At 35.7% G+C, this 20,107-nt stretch overlaps 3 protein-coding genes across 3 annotated transcripts; 2 read left to right on the top strand and 1 right to left on the bottom strand.

Annotated features, from left to right (window-relative positions):
• Positions 1-749: 749 nt before the first annotated feature.
• LOC125211268 (EG45-like domain containing protein) lies at positions 750-1,526 on the top strand. Its single transcript, XM_048110996.2, has 3 exons — positions 750-871; positions 973-1,249; positions 1,375-1,526. The coding sequence occupies exons 1-3, from the start codon at positions 763-765 to the stop codon at positions 1,379-1,381; spliced, it is 393 nt and encodes a 130-aa protein (XP_047966953.1). The 5' UTR covers positions 750-762; the 3' UTR covers positions 1,382-1,526.
• A 2,283-nt stretch (positions 1,527-3,809) lies between these two features.
• Positions 3,810-5,661, bottom strand: LOC125212261 (omega-hydroxypalmitate O-feruloyl transferase-like). Its single transcript, XM_048112370.2, has 3 exons — positions 5,513-5,661; positions 4,964-5,425; positions 3,810-4,877 (listed from the first exon to the last, which is right to left on the bottom strand). The coding sequence occupies exons 2-3, from the start codon at positions 5,402-5,404 to the stop codon at positions 4,020-4,022; spliced, it is 1,299 nt and encodes a 432-aa protein (XP_047968327.1). The 5' UTR covers positions 5,405-5,425; positions 5,513-5,661; the 3' UTR covers positions 3,810-4,019.
• A 1,135-nt stretch (positions 5,662-6,796) lies between these two features.
• On the top strand, positions 6,797-8,333 carry LOC125209669 (SWI/SNF complex subunit SWI3A-like). The gene is made up of 6 exons (XM_048109257.1): positions 6,797-6,814; positions 7,135-7,359; positions 7,435-7,514; positions 7,622-7,677; positions 7,773-7,960; positions 8,175-8,333. The coding sequence occupies exons 1-6, from the start codon at positions 6,797-6,799 to the stop codon at positions 8,331-8,333; spliced, it is 726 nt and encodes a 241-aa protein (XP_047965214.1).
• Positions 8,334-20,107: the final 11,774 nt, after the last annotated feature.

Genomic DNA, 20,107 nt, shown 5'->3' with positions numbered 1-20,107 from the left:
TGGTGAAAAAATAAAGTAAGAGAGAGGATAATGTAGAGGAGACTCACCTTTATATTATTCTCTTTTTTACTTTATTTTTATTCCACTTTAACTATTTATTATTATTTTTTCCAAACATGTGTGAAAAAATAAACATTTCATTTCTAATGGGACAGAGGGAATACAAAACAATAAATGATACCGGTTAGGGATGTCACAATAAAATCAATGGAACTTACAGATTTTGGATCGATAATGAACAATAGTAGTAGTTACACTCTTCCAAATTTCCCATGCATGATCTAATACACGCAACAATTGAAAAATGAGAGGGCATACTAGAACAACCAATTTAATTTCTCCCAAGGCAAAAGTGATTAAACAACATGCTTTTGTTGTCAGATACAGTTATGTCTAGGTAAATGCCAAAGAGTGGAGGACAATAATAATTAGGATTATCCCTAAATGCGATTACTAATTAGAGACTATTCATATGTTAATACGTTCCCTATACATCACTAAGAAAAACGCAATGATTTTAACATTATACGAATGAACTTTATAGTCGAAGACATTCATATATTCCGAGTTTTTCAACAAATTAAATTACTTCTTAGACTCTCACGAACACGTCGGAAAACACATTAAATAACATTGTGTCGCATTACCGCAATTGGTAGTTAAGTAGTAGCACAATTTTATTTATCAACTTCCATCTATAAAAAGGGTATCGTTATTCATGTTGTCACATACAAATATAGAAATCTTGAACAAGAAGCAGAAATGTTTAAGGGTTGTCTAGTTATGGCCATGGCGGCCGCGGCGCTAGTAGCAGCATCAGTTGTAGAGGCAGACCAAGGAACCGCTACTTTCTATACACCTCCTTATGTTCGTGAGTATTTTCCAATAATTAAAATTAATTTGATTGTGCATGGGTGTAACTAAAATTGTTAGACCTAGGCTAATGTTTAAAGCTGTTTGATGCAATCTTAGCCTCATCCTGCCACGGCTACACCAACGACGGAGTGATGATCGCGGCAGCAAGCGACGCCATTTGGGGCAATAGAGCGGCGTGTGACAGGAAGTACAAAGTCACGTGCACCGGCGCCACTAACCAAGGCGATCCCCACCCCTGCACTGGCCGAAGCGTTGTCGTTAAAATAGTCGACTACTGCCCACCCGGCTGCCACGGCACCATCGATCTTTCTCAAGAAGCATTTGCGATTATTGCCAATCCTGACGCCGGCAAAGTCAACATTCAGTTTAATCAGTATGTCTACAGCAGACAATCTAATGTGTCACCATAAGATTGATTTTGCGCGCGTATGTTTTTTATTTGAACTCATGTGGCTCAGTTTTCTAACTTGTATGGTGTGTTGGTTTTTATTTTTGCAGGGTTTGAAGTGTTCGGAAAGATGCAATAAGAGCTATATTGGTGGATGTGCCATCGCTATGAATAACATGGATTAAGTATATATAAAATAAGTGTTTCTTGTAAAATAAGAGTGACCTATTATCACGTATATTTGTGTGGCATTTCAAAGTTTTATAAGTACATGCTCTATGTGTGATATATTATAATTTGAAGTCTATCTCTTTACTTAACCACAAGCAGTCGGTGATTTTATTGTCGTCACTCGTCAGTAATTTACATGCCAGAAAAAAAAATAAGTTGTGGACGACGGAAATTCCGTCGGTAATTATCAAATGATTGGTCGCTGTTGATATTTCCATCGGTAATTACTAAGAAACTAGCCATCATTGGTAATCGCGTCAGTAATCCAACTTTTTTTAGTGTCATTTAAAATTATGATGTGATGTTTGTGGATTGCACACATACATCATATGATCTGGACTATAGAGATATCAATATCTCACAAAACAAATAGGAGTACTACAAAAAAGTATTGTTAGGGATTCTTATCGCCATTATTTACGATAATCAAATCAATGAATGTACAAAACTCCTTAACAAGGCAGACCTGGCATATCAAGGGAGCTTTCGTAAATTCATCAACAAGCATTTACAAGAAGTTTATGTAAAATCCTGTCATCCAAATTTGTTTAAACCTAATACTACTTTGTTATGTATATGGAGTAATTAAATATGTCAATCATTTTATCCCATCTTTATTACTCCATAAGTGATCTCTCGAAATTCCAACGGGGAATGAGTCTTATTGATGCGAGCCTAGGTGACTCAGATCATGTAACTGATCTGATATGGATTCAAATATGACGAAGGATATGTTCGGTATTGATCCAAGAACCCCACACATAAAAGTTTGCAGCAGTCTCTCTAAAATTAAGAATCTACTTTGATATTCATATAAAATAAATAAAATTCAAGGCTCAAAATTTGTGTATTGTTCCCACAAATAATCAACTAGCGAGCAAATTTCGAAGTTCCAGATGAACATTTTATTGTGCCATATCGAATCAAGTATTCTTGAATCGAGCATCTTCATTCTTCATTTGTCGTCATCTCAACTTTCGATTGTGGCGCTTATCTAAAACATATTCTTCGTAGTTCAATAATATTTGATCTGGTTATGATTTATTGTGTTATTATATTACATTTTTTTCATTTTGTTATTGTAATGCATTGTTTGTGTTTGTGTTTGTGTTTTAGTTCACATCATAATTATATCACATTTGGGGTTGTACCTCATATTTAATGTTGTTGTTCCATAGAAATTTTTTTAAATGAATTTGAATTTGATGTATAATTAAATATATATTATCTATATAAAAAACAAATTTTGATGTACAACTGGTGATAGTCTAATATTTTCTATATTAAGAATTGTGGTTTATCACAGACTAATCAAAATGGAGTCAAAATCCACTAGCCCGGAAATAAACTGTTGTATTAAGTTGGTTAATTTGTTGACCAAACGAATAAAAAGAAAGAAAGAAAATCTATTTATTTATGTCAGTGAACTACCGGTTTGTTTGTGATATTTAATTCAATGACCAGATCATTGATTTATTAAAACAAACATTTGATTTGTACACGTGATTATTCCAGTCACCATTCTGCGTAGATCTATAAGAAAAAAATTGAATGATCTCTACATAAAAAATTACTCGTATATTGCTTAACATTGATCTATTAATACTTGTAATATTTGTTGTACGTTTCTTTTGTGTGCATATCGGAAAACAATAAATAGGCAGCCACCCTCATATATAATGTGAGACATATGAGCTGATTATGCATCATCCATTATTTCGATATCAAATAGCCGAAAATGATCTCTACACTACAAAAAAGTTCTAATATAAGAGATGGTAAATGTTTTGCTAAAATAGAAACGATTCAACTACCTTGTGATGATATAAAAAGAAATACGATGGCTCATGTTGCTTAAATACAAAATGCATGTATGGTTATGAACAAAAAGCATTCAAACATGTACTAACAAAGAGAAGATCGCGTACTACCTCCGTCCCTGAAAATTTGATACAGTTTACTATTTTGGTCCGTCCTTTAAAATTTGATACACTTCACTTTTACCATTTTTGGTAGTGGACCTCATATTCCACTAACTCATTCCTACTCACATTTTATTATAAAACTAATACTTTAAAAGTAGCACCCACATCCCACTAACTTTTTCAACTCACTTTCCATTACATTTCTTAAAACCCGTGTCGGGTCAAAGTGTAGCAAATTTTGGGGGACGGAGGTAGTACTATCTTTCTGTTGGGATATCCACAATCCACATACATTGCATTGCAACACATAACTACTGTGAGCTTGGTCTTCGTCTCCGTCAATTTCTGCTGTTCATTCTGTTAAATAAATTTTCAAATGCTCGGAAGGATTAATGGTGGATGTCTGCACATTTTCAAATCATAATTCCATTCAAATCCATCATAATCATACAATAAATTTGTTTAATAGAAAAACAACAATTTCAAACATTAATCCAGTTGGTTACATAATATTCCCGATCAACAAAAAACAAATGCCACACAAATGAAGATGGATGAATAACAAATTAAGATTTAAAAACTGTGATCACGACTTCGAATCATATCTGGATAAGCTTCTCGAACTTCTCCATCGCCGGAGCCGGCAATCCGAGCAGCACATTGATCGTCTTCCTCTCCTTGCCATGAGAGAGAAACAGAATGACCTCCTTCTCCGGCAGCGCCACCGGCCCCGACAGCACCGGCTCCCCCCACCCGAAGTCGGTGGTGTGGAACGACAGCCTCGACCACGTCGTGATCAGCAGCGTCGCCGCCAGCGACGGCCTCGCCCGCGTCGCCTCGAAGTAATCCACCGCCGATCGCATGTATCCGTCGCTCACCATCCTCACCGCCTCCTGCACCAGCTTCACGCCGTACGACGCCGGATTCGCCGCCAGATCCCCCGCCCTGCAGATCGAGTTCGTCAGGACGATCGCGTTGCCGAAATACCTCTCCGGAATCGGCGGATCGAATCTCGACCGTCCGTCCACGGCGAAGAGGAGCTTCGTCTGCTGATCGGGGCTCAGATCCAGCGCCTGGCTCCGCGCTCGCCACACGAACGCCGAGAGCGCCTCGAACGAGGTGCACTTTTCCAGATCGCCGCCTTCCATGGCGATCCGCCGCAGCTGCTCGAGCTTCTCCTGGTCGAAGCAGAAGGAGCGGTAGAGCATCTCCTCCTTGTAGAGCTCCGCCGAGTTCGACACGTCTTCAATTTCTGCAAATTCGTGGTGAGGAAATTCCGGCTTCGGCGGATTTCTAGCTTTCAGAATGGATCTGTCCATGAACGGAGGCACCTTGAGTTGATTCCCTCTGGCAATTTCACCCCAAGCATTCACGAATTCCATAGCCCCAATTCCGTCGAACATACAGTGATTCATGCAGAGCCCTAGCACAAATCCTCCACATTTGAACTTAGTCACCTGATTCAGATCAATTTGATTTAGCTGAAATTCAACAAATTTATGTATTGTAAAAAAAAAACGGGTGAATTGAGTTGAGTGTGTACTTGAGCGACGAGAGGGGGGATTTGGAGGATGTTTTCGGCGTTAGGGATGTCGTAGACGAGCTTGCCTAGAGTTACAGGATCAGGCTTGGTGATGTCTCCCAAGTGACGGAGCTCACATTCTGCTTCAGCTTCAACGAAAACAGCTCCTTCGCCCGTGCAGTCGACTATCAGCTTCATCTCAGGGCTGATGGTGAGGCGGCCCGCCAACGGGTAGTAGTGCACGAGCACCTTAGAGAGCGCGTCCTTGATCACCTGGACAGCGTCCTCGTTGCCCCTCTCCTCCGACTTGAAGCAGTAGATTGTACGGACTATGACCGCGATGTTTTGGTCCAGGTTCGACAGGAAGTAGAGCCCCTTCTCTGTTTCCTCTGCCGGAGGGACTAGTGTTGCTTGCCCTTGCTTCACAGCCACCTCCGAAACGTTGTTGCTTCCGTTCTCCATCTTGATCAAAATCAAACAACTCTGCAATGTCAAAAGATGAGAAATTAATTTGTTAGTACAACATATTTGATGTATGTTATCATGCAAAAAACATAATGGAAAATGTACCTGTGGTGGGGTGTGGGATCAAATGAGGTTTTGAATGCTTTTTGAATTGGGATTGGGCGAAATATATAGGGGGAAATAAGATTGAATTTGGTTAACAAATGATGTACTAGTGAAAGGGACTAGAATGTAGTGTTCATACGCAAAAAAATATTAATGGAGGCTAATATTCAAAGGAGTGTGTTGAGATTGTTAATAAAAATAATATGGTTGTGGTAGGCTACTAGCTCCGGCACCAAAATATTGCGATTTATGGCTAATTGGCTTGCTGGATTTGGGTGTTAGGGGGTGGTTTGGTGGGGTTGGCATCCAAATTTTACTTGCTTTGAACAATCACTGTCTCAAATTATGTAATTATTTCATTTCGATTGTACTATATCTTAGAAATTCTAGTAAAAGGACAGAGGAGAAGATTATGATTGTATTCGTACTCTATTTATGCACCAATGGTATTGAGCATGCCATTTGGTGTTATTCAAACTTTGATTAACTTGTGGGACTAAACCTTTTAGTTACTTTTTTGCTTCTCACGCCATGGACTTTTTTTGAAGTTTTGGAAATATGAGCACACACCATCATGAAAACAAGAAAGAAAATACAAAAAATGGTTATACATTTCGATTGTATGAGACTACTGTGTCTTGGGTGATATCAAATAAATAATTTTCATTATGCTTGGACCCCAAGGGTACTAAACTTCCAAGTAATCACACTTAACCGATTAGCACCACCAAGCCTTATCTTCACGTTTTTGCAGCTACACAAAGCTGTAGGCTGTAGCTTATAAGGTCACCACCTTAATAACCATGTATGTATTTTTCTCCAAAAAATGACAAATATAGTGATACTTCAACTCAATATGTTTAGTTCTTGCAAATGCCAGATTCTTATCACTTTAAGTATCAATACAAAGAGTGCTATTAATTTCTTATGCTCTTCCAAGCTCACCCAAAAAATTGTACAAACACATCATATCTTTACATGCTTTCCTTATAGCCACATACTTAGACTTCACATAGACAACGCAACGACCTTCTACAATTTATAAGTCCATGATATTGTTATGTTTGATACTAACAATACGTTTTGAGTTGTTTTTATACACCTTTTAGTGGACGAGACAAGTTTTAATACAAAATAAGTAAATTGGAGAAAAAGAAATATCTAAGCATGTATTTGCATATGTGAATTTCTACTTGAATATCTAAGCATGTTTTATTGATTCATTACTCATGCATTAGTATGTTTATGTGATATTTAAGAACTTTATTTGAAAAAATTGCGACAATGAACAGTGATACTTTTGTAAACATATGAGTATATACTATGCTACTAATTCTTTAAAATAACACTAGAAATCATAAATTAATTTGTAAAAATGTTTATTATGGTGGTAATCCTGTCCCATTTGATTTAATGGAAATCCCATATTTGATTAGGAGCTCAATTTAAGTGACTTAACCCCAAAACTCAAAAATTAAACCTTGCATCAGTAAGTATCTGTAGAGGATAAGCGGTAGGATTGTATTGCATCTTTAATGCTGAAGAAACCCATAAAAGAGAAATACTAGATGGTAATATGTGGTAATTTGCACTTGTTCAAAACTCTGTTTTGCATGTAATAGGAGGCAAGTTTTATTATTTGTGAAAAATGCTACAAAAGTGGAAACTATGAAGAGGAAAAATGGGCAGATGATTTCAAGTTAGAAGATACTCTGAATCTGACAGTTTACTGGACAGAGGAGGAAGCACTTCTTCTTTTAGAATCTGCTCTAAAGCTTGGAGATGCATCTCAAAGCTTATGCAGCAGCCATTTGGTGATCTTATGCTGGGGGCTGGTCCTAGGAAAGGTGGATTCTTGGATTTAATTAGTGATGTTAGCAATAGCAAGAGGTAGCTTCTTATGAATCACTGAATCTGTGAAGACTGAAGAACCAAGCTCTGAGGTTCAGACTAAGGACCAGCTGAGCAGAGATGCCAATTGTGAAGGTCCTCCACGGAAACAGTGTGCATTGCACCAACTTCTGATGCTGGAAATTATATGATGAAACAGCTACTTAATTTCTACATCAAAGCCTTATAAATTAGAGCAAACTCGTTTCTACTCATCAGAGATGCTGATTGTGATACTGAGAATGCAGAAGAAGATAAAAGCCCTAAACAATCAGGTATAGAAGAATTGAGTTCTATTTATTCTTTGTTCATCAACCATCCTACTATTGCTTTTTCTTATTTGTATAACCTCTGTCCATATGAACTTCAGGCTATGGTTTCAACGTGCTTATTCGTTCTGTTCTTGACATACCAAATATTTTAGTACAAATTTCACCTGTGAAGAATATAATAACTCTAAATTTGAGAACACGTGCTGCAACTGCGACAGCACTTGGTGCAGCTGCTGCAAATGTTAAGGTTTTGGCTGATAATGAGGAGAGAAAGATTGGTTACTTGGTGGCTAATATGATTGAAACACAGGCCCTTTTCTTATTCTGTAGATTATAATTTTAAGACTCGACCAGTGTCTTGATATATCACAGAGTATACTACCTATGTAGCAAGTCTACAAAATTAAGAATACATGTGCCATTGTGTCTGCTTGTGGATACTTAATGAACGAGAGAAATTCGTTCATTCAATCAACTTGTTTGTTGTTTAAAATATACAGCTCAAGAAACTGCGGGACAAGGTGAAGCATTTTGAAGATCTCGAGCTAATCATGGAAAACAAAAATGCCCAACTCGAGGAGGCGGAACAATCTCTAATCGCAGAGAGACTGGATGCTATACAAAGGGGACTTATTCAAACTGGAGATACAGATTATTGAGAGAGAGAGAGAATCAACCCAAGCAGATACAGTACTTGCCATTGGGTCCAGTGGCACAGGTAGCACTTTGATACTTGACCTCCAAAACCTTTTTACATGCAGCGATGCATTGAGGCAGTGTGCAAGGATTCAGATCAATTCCAATTGCACCTTCCACTCTTGTTATTGCTATCACCATTGCTATCATCAAAACCACCACCCATTTCTTCATCGTCGACAGCCTCTTCCGCTTCCTCCTCTGCCACCTCCTTTTTTCTCGCTGCAAAAATGCAAATATGCACCATGACATGCTTCATATTTATAATGACGGATTTATAGTGGGAATTATGGTAAGGTTATTCTATGTCACCTATTTTGTTACTAGTTACATTAATCAATAGTTAGTCTCTACCAACCTCTTTCCTTTTTTTTGTGACGCACTTTAGTTAACTAACTGACAAGATGCTTGATTTGATTTGATAAAATTCAATACAACTTGGTTCATGAGCTCGTTACTCGTTGAAAAATCGATAGAGATCGGTTCATGGGCTTGTGACTCGTTATCAATCTTTATAGGTCTTGAATAGTGAGCATGCGAGCTAATTCGCTATTTATGTGATACTTTATTCCTTATATACTTATGAAACATGTAAATTTTTTTTCGAAATACCTAATTATTTGTCCAATTTATTGTCTTGAGTTGAGTAATTATTCTTTTCTTTTAATATTTTGAAAAGGAACTATACTACTTTTTATTACTACTATATTTATAACCATATGGGACAACTAAGTAATGTTTGGTGAAAAACTATCCCATCATGGAATTCGGATAATTTATCACGTGAAAAACACTGAATTCTGATATAAAATCTTGTTTCATCGAATTACTATCTCTTTGCCTGAATAAGCTTCTACTTGTGTAGTGCTACAATAAAGGGAGAAACAATATAGAACATGTACATATATATTATACACACTTTTCATATGATAATGTTTTATTAATAAAACTAAATTAATAATATAATTATTCTATACTTCTATTATAGAACCTGTTACAGCTGTACTTATACTCCTTTATGATTCGGATTATTGTATCCTAAAATTCCTCCCCGACCCCTAGATTTTGTTAATATAATACTACAAATTTTTCTAATATACTTGGTTAAGGGTGGTACTTAATTTAACCAAAATAAATACTAATATAAATATATTTCTTAATCTAAGCCGAGCTAGCCCAACTGAAAAGAAAAGTACATGTATTAGTACTATATTAACCCAAAACCACAATATTCCTAAATAAGAACCACCACACACACCTAATAATGTTATACTAATGCTTTAAGTTAGATGCCACTTATACTTTAAAATGTTATCTAAATGGCGACTCAATAAATAGAATAGATAAAAAAATCATTATCCTATCTCGATGGCATGGGATGATGGGATAATGGTCCTCTTTTCAATGTTTATCGTCACATTTTGGAACTTTCTATGTTGTGTCACTAGTACATACACACACAAAAAAAGAGCTCAAAAGCTAGTAAGATCATGTTACTAAATACTAGCTTTACATATAATTTTTTAAATTTGCATACCTAAAAATAACTAGTCATTTATAACAGGACTTGGACTATAATATCGCGGCATCGCTATGGGCTTGGATCCCCTGCCGTGGAAGAATCACAGCAGGAGATGCTATTCCTCACATTCCAATTTTTTAAAATATTTTTTTTATTAAATGTTATATTTTATGTTTGAAAAATGATGCTGTGAGGAACAACATTCCCCTGCTGTGATTCCTCCACAGCAGAGGATTCAAGCCCATCGCTATACCCTCCTCTTATATTTGAACTTTTAAAATGAAAAAGAAAAAAAAGTGTGATTTGTCTTCAAATTAGTACTAATATCAAATCTAGCTGCATATGAGTATGCTGCTATATGCAGTGTGTTGAGTACAGACTCATCCCACATTGGAAGTTTGAGAGAAGTTGAAAGGTGTATGTAATTCCTGTTAGATATTTTAGTGTAATTGGATTAACTTGAATGATCGGTTATTGTTATAATGATACATCATTTAAGTATGTAGGTGCGGAGTGCACGCTTATTTGAATTCGTTATAATATTAGGAGCGAAGCTCCTAGATAGATGAACGGGGGTCCGGGGACAGCGCCCCCGGTTAGCGGGGTCCAAGGGGCAGAGCCCCTGGCTGGGGTCTGCTTGGAAATTTTTTATTTCCGACAAAGTTACTGTATCGGAAATTCATCCGAAAATATTATTTTCGAAAGTCGAAGGACTAAATTGCAATTTAGGAAACCTTTGAAATTCGGTTATTTTCGGTTTCATCTCCCAACAATTGCAATGTTTCATTGCACTGTTTCATCTTCTTCTTCCACTGATCATTTTCTGGTTCAATATATCGAAAATACAAACATATGATCTTTTAAATACTCTGAATTTTATCCGATCAAACATTTTGGTTGAACCCCGAAATTGATTTGATCTGAAAGTGATAAACACGACTTTCAGATATCCGGTTTTTGTTTCTCTGTTTTATATCTCCCTAACAATTCCTGTCCAACCAAAATCAATTTGAGATCTTTTGGAAGTGACTCAAAAACAAATCCGGTCAGGCTTAACCCAAAATGGACAATACATTAAAATTTAATGATTATTTGAAAAAAAAAATCAGTGCTTTTAACAAACATATATACACGATGCAGGGCAGCCTACCTACCAGTAGTACGACTATTGGTTAGATTTAAATATAGTACTAATATACTATTGTAGTTGGGCACAAAGGGTTTATTTGTTAAATTGTCCTAAACTTTAGTTTTGCTTTTAATCCCACTTAGTCCTTTTGTCGAATTCTATTACCAATCATGAACAAACATCTGAAAGATTCCATGTGTAAGCCTTTAACCATTTATGGCATTAGTCTTTTTGGCTTATAAAAGGGTTCATTATATCACCTAATCACCTATGCACTACTATATGACTATGTGCCCTTGTGGTCATATTTATTACTCCACTTTTTTTCATCCAATCTGCATTTTGCCATTCATCTACCATCATATTATGAAATTTTTATATATATTTAGTGGGTTAGGAGATTCACTTATTAAAGAATAATAATAATAATAATAATAATAATAATAATAATAATAATAATAATAATAATAATAATAATAATAATAATAATAATATTACTATATCTTTTATTGGTGAATAGTTTAAAATAGCAAAATTTGTCATGATTTAGTGGAAAGAAGGACTAATTAAAGTGCCAACATATTTTGTCAAATACTACTAGCACTTAGTTTAACATCTGAATCCAAAATGTGTGAATAATTTACAAATTTCAACAAAAAAATATATTTCTCTTTTTATTGTAATCTTGATTCCAAATATAGGTTTCACCGTGATATGATTCAGATCGGGAGGATCACTATAACTACTAATAGATCAGCAAAAATATATAGTACTAGGCAAAGAAATTTGTTATAAATGAATAAATGATTATTCCTATTTACAAAATTTCGAGCAATTATTCATTACAAATCTGATTAAATCATCTCACGTGCATTTATGGTTTACCTGTCAAGCACTAATAAGAAAATAGATTTATAGTATTCAATCACATAAAAACATTTCAAAATATAAAGACAAGTACGGTTAATGAGCAAGTCGTAATGCCCATGCTATATATACTCTATCAGTACTTATACTACCCGTCCTCGAAAGTTTAACACAGTTTACTATTTCGGTCTGTCCCTAAAAGTTTGACTCACTTCACTTTTTACTATTTTTGATAGTAGACCTCATATTCCACTAAGTCACTCCTACTCACATTTTATTATAAAACTAATACTTCATCCGTCCCCGATTAGGAGTCACACTTTGACCGGACACGAGTTTTAAGAAATATAATGAAAAGTTGGTTGAAAAAGTTACTGGAATGTGAGACCCATTTTTTATATTGGTTTTATTAGGGCTGGGGAAAAATACTGAAATACTGGCCTTATCGTATCGAAAAAATACCGAAAATACCGAATTTTTGGTATACCGTGACTTTTGGTACGGTATGATACCTTATCGAAAGATTCCGGTGAGGTAACGGTATGAATTTTTAAATACCGCGGTATACCACTGCATACCGAAATTCGGTATGTACCGTAAACTAAGGTATATACTAGGGGTGGGTCGATACTATATATTGTATCGAAAACGTTGTATCGTGTATCGTATCGAAAATATCGATATGAAAGAATTTCATATCGTTATCGTATCGAAAGTTTCGATATATCGAACTTTCATATCGTTATCGTATCGATATTTCGATATATCGTTCCGAAATTCGATATATCGTTAAATATCGATATATATCGAAAATATCGATATATCAAAAATTTTCGATATATATTGTATTTTCGATATAAAACGATATATCGCGATATAAGGAAATTCATATCGTTATCGTATCGAAAACTTACGATACGGTATCGTATCGTATCGAAAATTATGATATATCGAAAATTCGATAATTTTTCGATATTTTTCAATACGATACGAGCGATATATCATTTTTTCGGTATTTTCCCCCAGCCCTAGTATATACCACAAAAATATAAACACAATTATATATAAAATATATTTTATATATTTTTAAATTATAAAATCTATTATGAAATATAAATATAATTATGAATAAATTATATTTAATTTATTTTTTAAATTATAAAATATAAATAATATTCTAAAACTCTAATTTTCTATTTTAATTGATGTTGAAAGTCAGGTATACCGCAAAAGTAAGGTATACCGAACTTCGGTAAGGTATGCCGAAAATGAGGTACGGTATCGGTATGGAAATTCGTCATACCGAAAATAAGGTATACTGAAGTTCGGTATATCGAAAACTTTGGTAAGGTAAAGATATGACTTTTTCACATACCGTATTTACGGTAAGGTATACGGTATGATGGTTTCGGTAAGGTATACCGTACCTACCCACCCCTAGGTTTTATAATAAAATGTGAGTGAATTGAGTTAGTGGAATGTGAGACCTACTTACTATTTATGGTAAAAATGAAGTGTGACTCTTAATTGGGGACGGACCGAAATGGAAAAGTGTGACTCTTAATTGGGGACGGAGGGAGTACTTTAAAAGTAGGACCCACATCCCACCAACCTTTTTAACTCATTTTTCACTACATTTCTTAAAACTCGTACCGAATAAAAATGTGTTAATATTTGGGGGACGGCGGTAGTAATTGACATTTCTTTCCAACATAAACAAAATTGTCGTAATAAATTAAATAGTGAAAATATAAAACAGAAAAGAATATAGAATAAATAAAATGGATGAAGTGAGAATAAAATTAAAAAATGAGAATATAATAAGAAAGAACACCTTTTTCTAAAAAAATAACCCAATTATGATAGAACAATTAAAAATACTTACCTAGGGGCACACTAGGGTGCCACCTATATTAAAATGACAATATAACACCATTATCAACCGTCAGATCTCCTATATAGATGGCTCAGATTGTATTTTAGAAATAGAGCACAGATTGCTTGGTTGTGAATAATGGATCGCTTTGCAGGGTAATTTTGTCTTTCGGCCTGGAATTAAATTTGAATACGGAGTGGAAAATCGCGGTTTTATTGGGCGCTGATTCACTCTCTCTCTACCACCAAGCTATAACGTATGCCCACTACGTGAGAAACTGAATCGTTTCTCTCTCCAAATCTCTCAATCCAATCAGCTACCGATATATGAAAATCCGATCAGCCACCGTATTTCTTCATTTGTTTAAGAAAACCCTAGACTAATTGATCTCACTGAAATCCTCCACAACGTTTTTTGTTTCTCTTCTTTTGCGTATCAAAGCTTGAAATCGCGATTGAAGTGTGAAATCCTCCCCCAGCGGTTTTTGCTTCTCCCGTAAACGACCACTCAAGCTTCAAATCGGCGATTGAAGCGTGAAATAGGAGCTCTCCAGTGATTTGTGGATCATTATCGGTAAGTTGTCGTACTTTTTTTCACATAGTTTGTGGATTGCATGTGTAAACCCTGATTCCTAGGGGTTGTTTGATGCTTTGTTCTATGTTCTTGGTTGCTTTGTTTCTATATGGTTGATTGTTGCAGTAGCATATAGATGGATTTATTTGCTTTTTCTGGAATTAGATTGAACACAACAAAATCCGAAGATGGATTTTTTGCTTAACGTCTGCGTAAAATTGAACAAAACAAATAATCAAAAGATGGATTTTTTGCTTTATCTGGAGTTGTATAATGCTGTGTCTGGTGTTTTTTTCATGCCTACGTCTTCAAAAATCTAATGAAGACGAAGGTATTATCTGGAGTTGGATTTGTTGCTAATTCTGGAGTATGATAATCTGATTGCTTTGTACTATGTTGTAGATTGCTTTGCTAGTCATTTAAATCAAAATGTTTGCTTATTCAAGAATATTCATTGCTTATTCTAAAGTTAGAAAACGCTTGATAACATTTTTGTTAAGTTCTTTATAAATATGTAAATGTAAGAAAGCGAATTGTGATGGTGATTACAATATTATGATTGATTAAAATTTGCAAGAATCTGTTGAAATTAAGACAGCTAATCAAAACCTACAGAGATTATACTAACTGACAAAATCAAGTCTGCTTGAAGTCTTAATCATATTTATTTTAATGGTCAAAACAATTCAAGATATATTACTATTCTTGATAAAAACCTATTCCTACGTTACGTTTCTTACAATTAGGTAGTTAATTATGTTGTTAGCTAAATTACCATTATGTTGTTATTTTAATGGCTAATACTGTAACATTTTTGTTAAGTTTTTTTGTTCTTTTAGAATAGCTTGTTTTAATTGTTTTTGATGCTTTATTCTATGATGTTGTTTGCTTGGGTGTCATTTAAATGTATGTATCAATGCTTGTTCTTATTTTGTTTGATGCTTGGTTCATTGCTGTTGTTTGCTTATTTTTATTTTGTCTGGGGTTTTTTTCATAGAGTTGAATTTTTTGCTTATATTGGAGCATGATAATCTGATTTTGTTGGCTGTTTTGTCACAAAAAATGTAAGCACACGTTTGATTTAATTACACTTTAGAATTGCTTGTTTTAAGTGTTGTTGTTGCTTTGTACTATGTTGTAGATTGCTTGGGTTGTCATTTAAATCAATTTTTTTGCTTATTCAAGATTGTTAGTTTGCTTATTCTAATGTTTGGAAGTGATGGGTGTCATTACAAAGTATTTGTTTGCTTATTGAATATTCATTCTTTGCTTATTCTAAAGTTAGAACCTGCTTGGTAACATTTTAGTTAGGTTTTTTTGAGCATTTAGAATAGCTTGTTTTAAGTGTTTTTGTTGCTTTATTCTATGATGTTGTTTGCTTGGGTGTCATCAAAATGTATCAATGCTTGTTCTTATTTTGTTTGATGCTTGGTTCTTTGATGTTGTTTGCTTGGGTTTAATTTCATTTTATTTTTTTGCTTATTAATGGCTACATCTTTGCTTGCTTTAAAGATAAGAAACAGAGGAGTAATCTTTTGCAATGGTTAGAAATACCAAGGCAATCGAAGAGGGAAGCCAAAGACAAGCTGCTGCATCATCTCGCAATATGACAGAAAAAGATGGTGGGACATGGAAAAAATCTAATGAAGACGAAGGTATTATAGTCTGCTTGGTTAATTAAAAATTGGTGCTTGTTTAAGTGTTACTAACTGTGACAATTTTCTTTTCCAATAAGTCGCGGAGGGCATGCTTTTCAGAAATTCACCCAAAAATTTCAGCTCTATCATAGAAGCGTTGAATGTGAACCAGAGGAAAGCAGTGGTAGAAATGGGTTTTGGAGCAATCCTTAATTTCAAACTACAGAACCTACCATCGAAGCTTGCTTATTGGGTGGCAACGCACTTCAACCCATTGACATGTAGCCTACCAATAGGGAAATTGGGTGGTGGAAAGTGTGTTGATGGGAAACATGTTGATGACGTGGATGTGCACCTCACACTTGGGTTTCCAAAGGGGAAGTTACTACTGCAAAGGTTAAAAAAGGGATCAGATTTTGGTTTGTTGGATGATATTGCTGGTAAGGAGGGCAAGCCACGTCCACGTTTGACTGCGGATGATGTTAAGAAACATATGTTGAAGGAGGAAAAGGGTGGTGACCTATTCAAAAAGTTGTTCCTGGTGTTATTGGAATACTATCTAATCGAGGCGCCATCTGATGGTTTCCTTAGGCCAAAAATACTACACTTAATCGATGATGTATCAAATGTCCACAACTACAACTGGTGCCAGTACGTTCTAAAAATTACTTTCGACGTATACGATTCTTGGAATGATTCTCGTATTCGATACTATACAGGGCCAATAGTTTTCCTCGTTGTAAGTTTGCTTACCTTATAGTGTAGCAGTCTATATTATTCTAATTCAAAGACTAATAAGTGAACTTAAATTTGTTGGCAGGGGTGCTACGTGGACCGGATGGTTGTTGGACCTCGTATGGTTGAGCGTTGCTTACCAACCATAATGAATTGGGACATGGAGTTGTTGAAAGAGAGGCAGCAACTGGAAGAAAAGGTTAGAGGGTTTGGACTAGGGTTCTACGAAGGGCGTATAGAAACTGAAGAAGTAGAACATCATAAGGCTCTGATAAGAATCCAAGAGCAGAGAATAATTGATGATGCTGAAATGATAAACAATCCAGCAGCCTCTCTGGGAGAGGACGAGACGATGAACGATGCAAATGCAGTGAAGATTGCAAAAAAAAGAGTTAACTGAATTAAGCTTGGATATGTGGATAACTACTGCACGCTTTGTTGAGAAGCTAAATGCATCTCCAAGTAGCATTCGTAATTTGGAGTGTTTCAAGTTAGCATGTTCTACCGGGCTTGCTTCGGTAGGCCTTACCCAACAAGGTACATTGGATAAAGATGGGATCGTCGCCACATTGACTCAAGCTGCCCAGGATGAAGAGATTGACAACCCAGAGTGGATAGAGGCAATTGAGAAGATGATGATCGCTTATGAAAAGAAAGTTGCTCTAGACAACTTTATGCCAAACTTTGATCTGTTTGGTGATGCCAATAACACTCTGGTACGTGCTTTCAATATTATTGCGTAAAATACTGAAAATTGTAACGATGTCGAGCATTTTAATTTTTTTTTTTTTGGAAAATTTAGTATGCTGAACGACCTGGAAATCATACTGTTGTTGAAAATGTAAATGCGACGGGAGCTACTGGTGACCTTGATGTGGAGGTACGAAATATAAACTGTGTGTTATGTTTGTGAGATGTCCAATTGCTTGAGAAAGCCTATTTAGTTGCTAGATTTATGTAAATGTATTGCTTAATACGCACGTGGCAGTTTAGTGTTTGTGCATTCGCTGTGGTCGGTCGTTAAATCATTCAGTATGTACTCTACATTCCTTGTCTGTGTTATTTCCAAGTGACTGTCTGTATGGTTGTTTGACACAAATAGAGAGTAGTTGTAGAACCACCAACTGCCTCATTGTTATTGTATTAAACCATTGCTCTGCTAAGGTTCATTACTTGCTTGGGGACTTAATACAGATTGCTTGTTGAAAACAATTTGAAAATTGTCATTAAAAATAATCGCATGAGTGCTGTGTGGAACTTGCTTACCGTTTACAAAATATTTGCTTAATTGAAGTGGTTCCTGCACATGGCAACTGATTATATGTGTACTGACTTTTTGAAATGTGGGGCTACACTGACAGAGGACGGTTAACAATCAACGAGACCAGTTGCCACAACAAATGGGACAAACAAAAGAGCCTCCTACAAACAAGTCTGGTGGTTCAATCCATCTCCCGTACACAGGTGGTGAATTGAAGGAAAGCACTGCTAAAACTGATGAAGGCCGAACAACCTCCGGGAAATCTGCTGCTGTGTCCTTAAATAAGCGCGTTGCTGAGAAGGTTGCCGAGACAACGACAAAGAGAACGAAGACACTAAGCTATTCGGAGGGATCAAAAGACATACCAAGCGAGAAGGCAGACTGTTCTGGAAAGAGAAAACTGGTATGCACCTCAATTACTAGAAACGAGTTCTTTATAACTATGTGCATCATTGGTCATATACTATACATGAACTCACTTCACTTAAAAATATTGTAGACTGTACATGATTCTGATTTTGCGAGCGACACTGCTTTTACATCATCGAAAAATCTTGCCTCCTTGGCAGCGAAGGAGATTGAAAAAGGAATAAAGGTTAGTAAGCTAGTTTGTGAATAATGTTTACACAACAATACAAGTGCTAATGTGTTGGTGTCTTTGATAATGAGAATGTAGATTGGAGCACCATCTGTCAACACGAGGGATCGGGGTAAGCAAAAAGCTAGTGTAGCACTGTGCTCACCATACAACGTGCGTGCCTTGACGATGTCGTACAAGCTTACAAGCGATGAGAGGGAGGTGTACTATTGGCTGATGACTGCCAAGGAAGATGATAAGTAAGTCTATATCGTTGATAATATATGTATAACGAATGGGAATGAAACACATAAACTTCGAAGATTACCTTTTTCTTAGATGGTTGATATGTTTCCTAAAAATTCATTACTCTTTTGATTGAAAGGAAGACTTTGTGAATAGAACTTATTATTGAGCATGATTATTTTAGTTTTACTTGCTTTGTTTTACCGTTATGTTTGCTTAGTAATTGCTGCATATTTGCTTCCTGTAGAGATAATAAATTTTTCGTATGAATGTGCGTCATTTTTTTAAACCGATTTTTATGCTTTGGTGGGAACACCTTTAGTAATCATTTTATTTCAGAAATGTTGTCCAGAAGCATACAAAATAATGAAAAGGATTAAGTGCTACGTTTTACTGAATATGTTGCTTGCCATTTTATGTGCTTGGTTCTATGTTGTTGTTTGCTTGGTTAAATTTCATTTTATATTTTTGCTTATTTATGTATAACTAGTTGCTTCTTCTAAAGAGAGAATATGCTTGGTCCCACATGATTTCAATATTTTTTTTTTCTAATTGATCAACAGGTTAAGGCTTGTTTACAACGTTAATGGCATGCAAGTAATGCATTCACAAATGCTCTCTATGCTACCTCATGCTCGGGTTCATGTAGCCGTTGTTAATGGATGGAGTGCTTATTTATATCATAATGAAAAGTACAAATCCCCAGAGTCACCATCTCGTCTGTTTATGAGTACCTTCCCCTGCGTACGTATCTATTATAGTACACCTTCTTCTGGTTTGTAAATTCGTGTTTGGTATTTACGTTTGAATGTTGCAGAGAGATATTGTTGTAGGCCAGCATTCGAATTGGAATGAGGCGCAGGCATATAAATTCTTCCGTGACAGTGTTCAAGCTGAGATAAAGTGTATCGAAAACTTCAAATGGGATCGATATAATCTGGTAAATAGTTGGTAATCATAAGTAGGCAATGTCGTACAGACCGACATGCAAAACTTGTTTAGATATAAAGCAAAAATTGACACCACATTTTTAATTGTCAGGTCTTCTTCCCAATTGCAGCGACATACTTATACTACGTTGTATGTTTTGACTTTTTGAAGTAAAGTGTACATACTTGACAACAGACAGAGTGGACGGCCTTTTGAAAATAGATATGGCAGTGTGATTGCAAATCTGGTAAGCGCCCTGTGTATATATTAGAAGAAAAAAGGCTATCCTTATTTTGTGTGTAGCTTACCTTTTTTTTTCTTGCTTGCAGTCGGACTTGTTTATACAGCTGTTGGAGGAAAGCAAGTGTGTTAGCTTTGGGCGGA

The sequence above is a fragment of the Salvia hispanica genome, chromosome 3 (genome assembly GCF_029641045.1).
Source record: "Salvia hispanica isolate PSC_SH4W2 chromosome 3, Shi_PSC_v1, whole genome shotgun sequence".
Lineage (NCBI taxonomy): Eukaryota > Viridiplantae > Streptophyta > Magnoliopsida > Lamiales > Lamiaceae > Salvia > Salvia hispanica.
This window is presented reverse-complemented; position numbering and strand designations above follow the sequence as displayed.

Excerpts from the sequence above, each read along its gene's own strand:
- LOC125209669 (XM_048109257.1), top strand. Across the intron at positions 7,360-7,434 it reads GGGGGCTGGTCCTAGGAAAG|ACTGAAGAACCAAGCTCTGA; the intron begins GTGGATTCTTGG and ends GAATCTGTGAAG. Across the intron at positions 7,678-7,772 it reads TAAAAGCCCTAAACAATCAG|GCTATGGTTTCAACGTGCTT; the intron begins GTATAGAAGAAT and ends TATGAACTTCAG.
- LOC125211268 (XM_048110996.2), top strand. The coding sequence starts at position 763 with ATGTTTAAGGGTTGTCTAGTTATGGCCATGGCGGCCGCGGCGCTAGTA. Across the intron at positions 872-972 it reads CTATACACCTCCTTATGTTC|CCTCATCCTGCCACGGCTAC; the intron begins GTGAGTATTTTC and ends ATGCAATCTTAG.
- LOC125212261 (XM_048112370.2), bottom strand. The coding sequence starts at position 5,404 with ATGGAGAACGGAAGCAACAACGTTTCGGAGGTGGCTGTGAAGCAAGGG. Across the intron at positions 4,878-4,963 it reads TCCCCCCTCTCGTCGCTCAA|GTGACTAAGTTCAAATGTGG; the intron begins GTACACACTCAA and ends GATCTGAATCAG.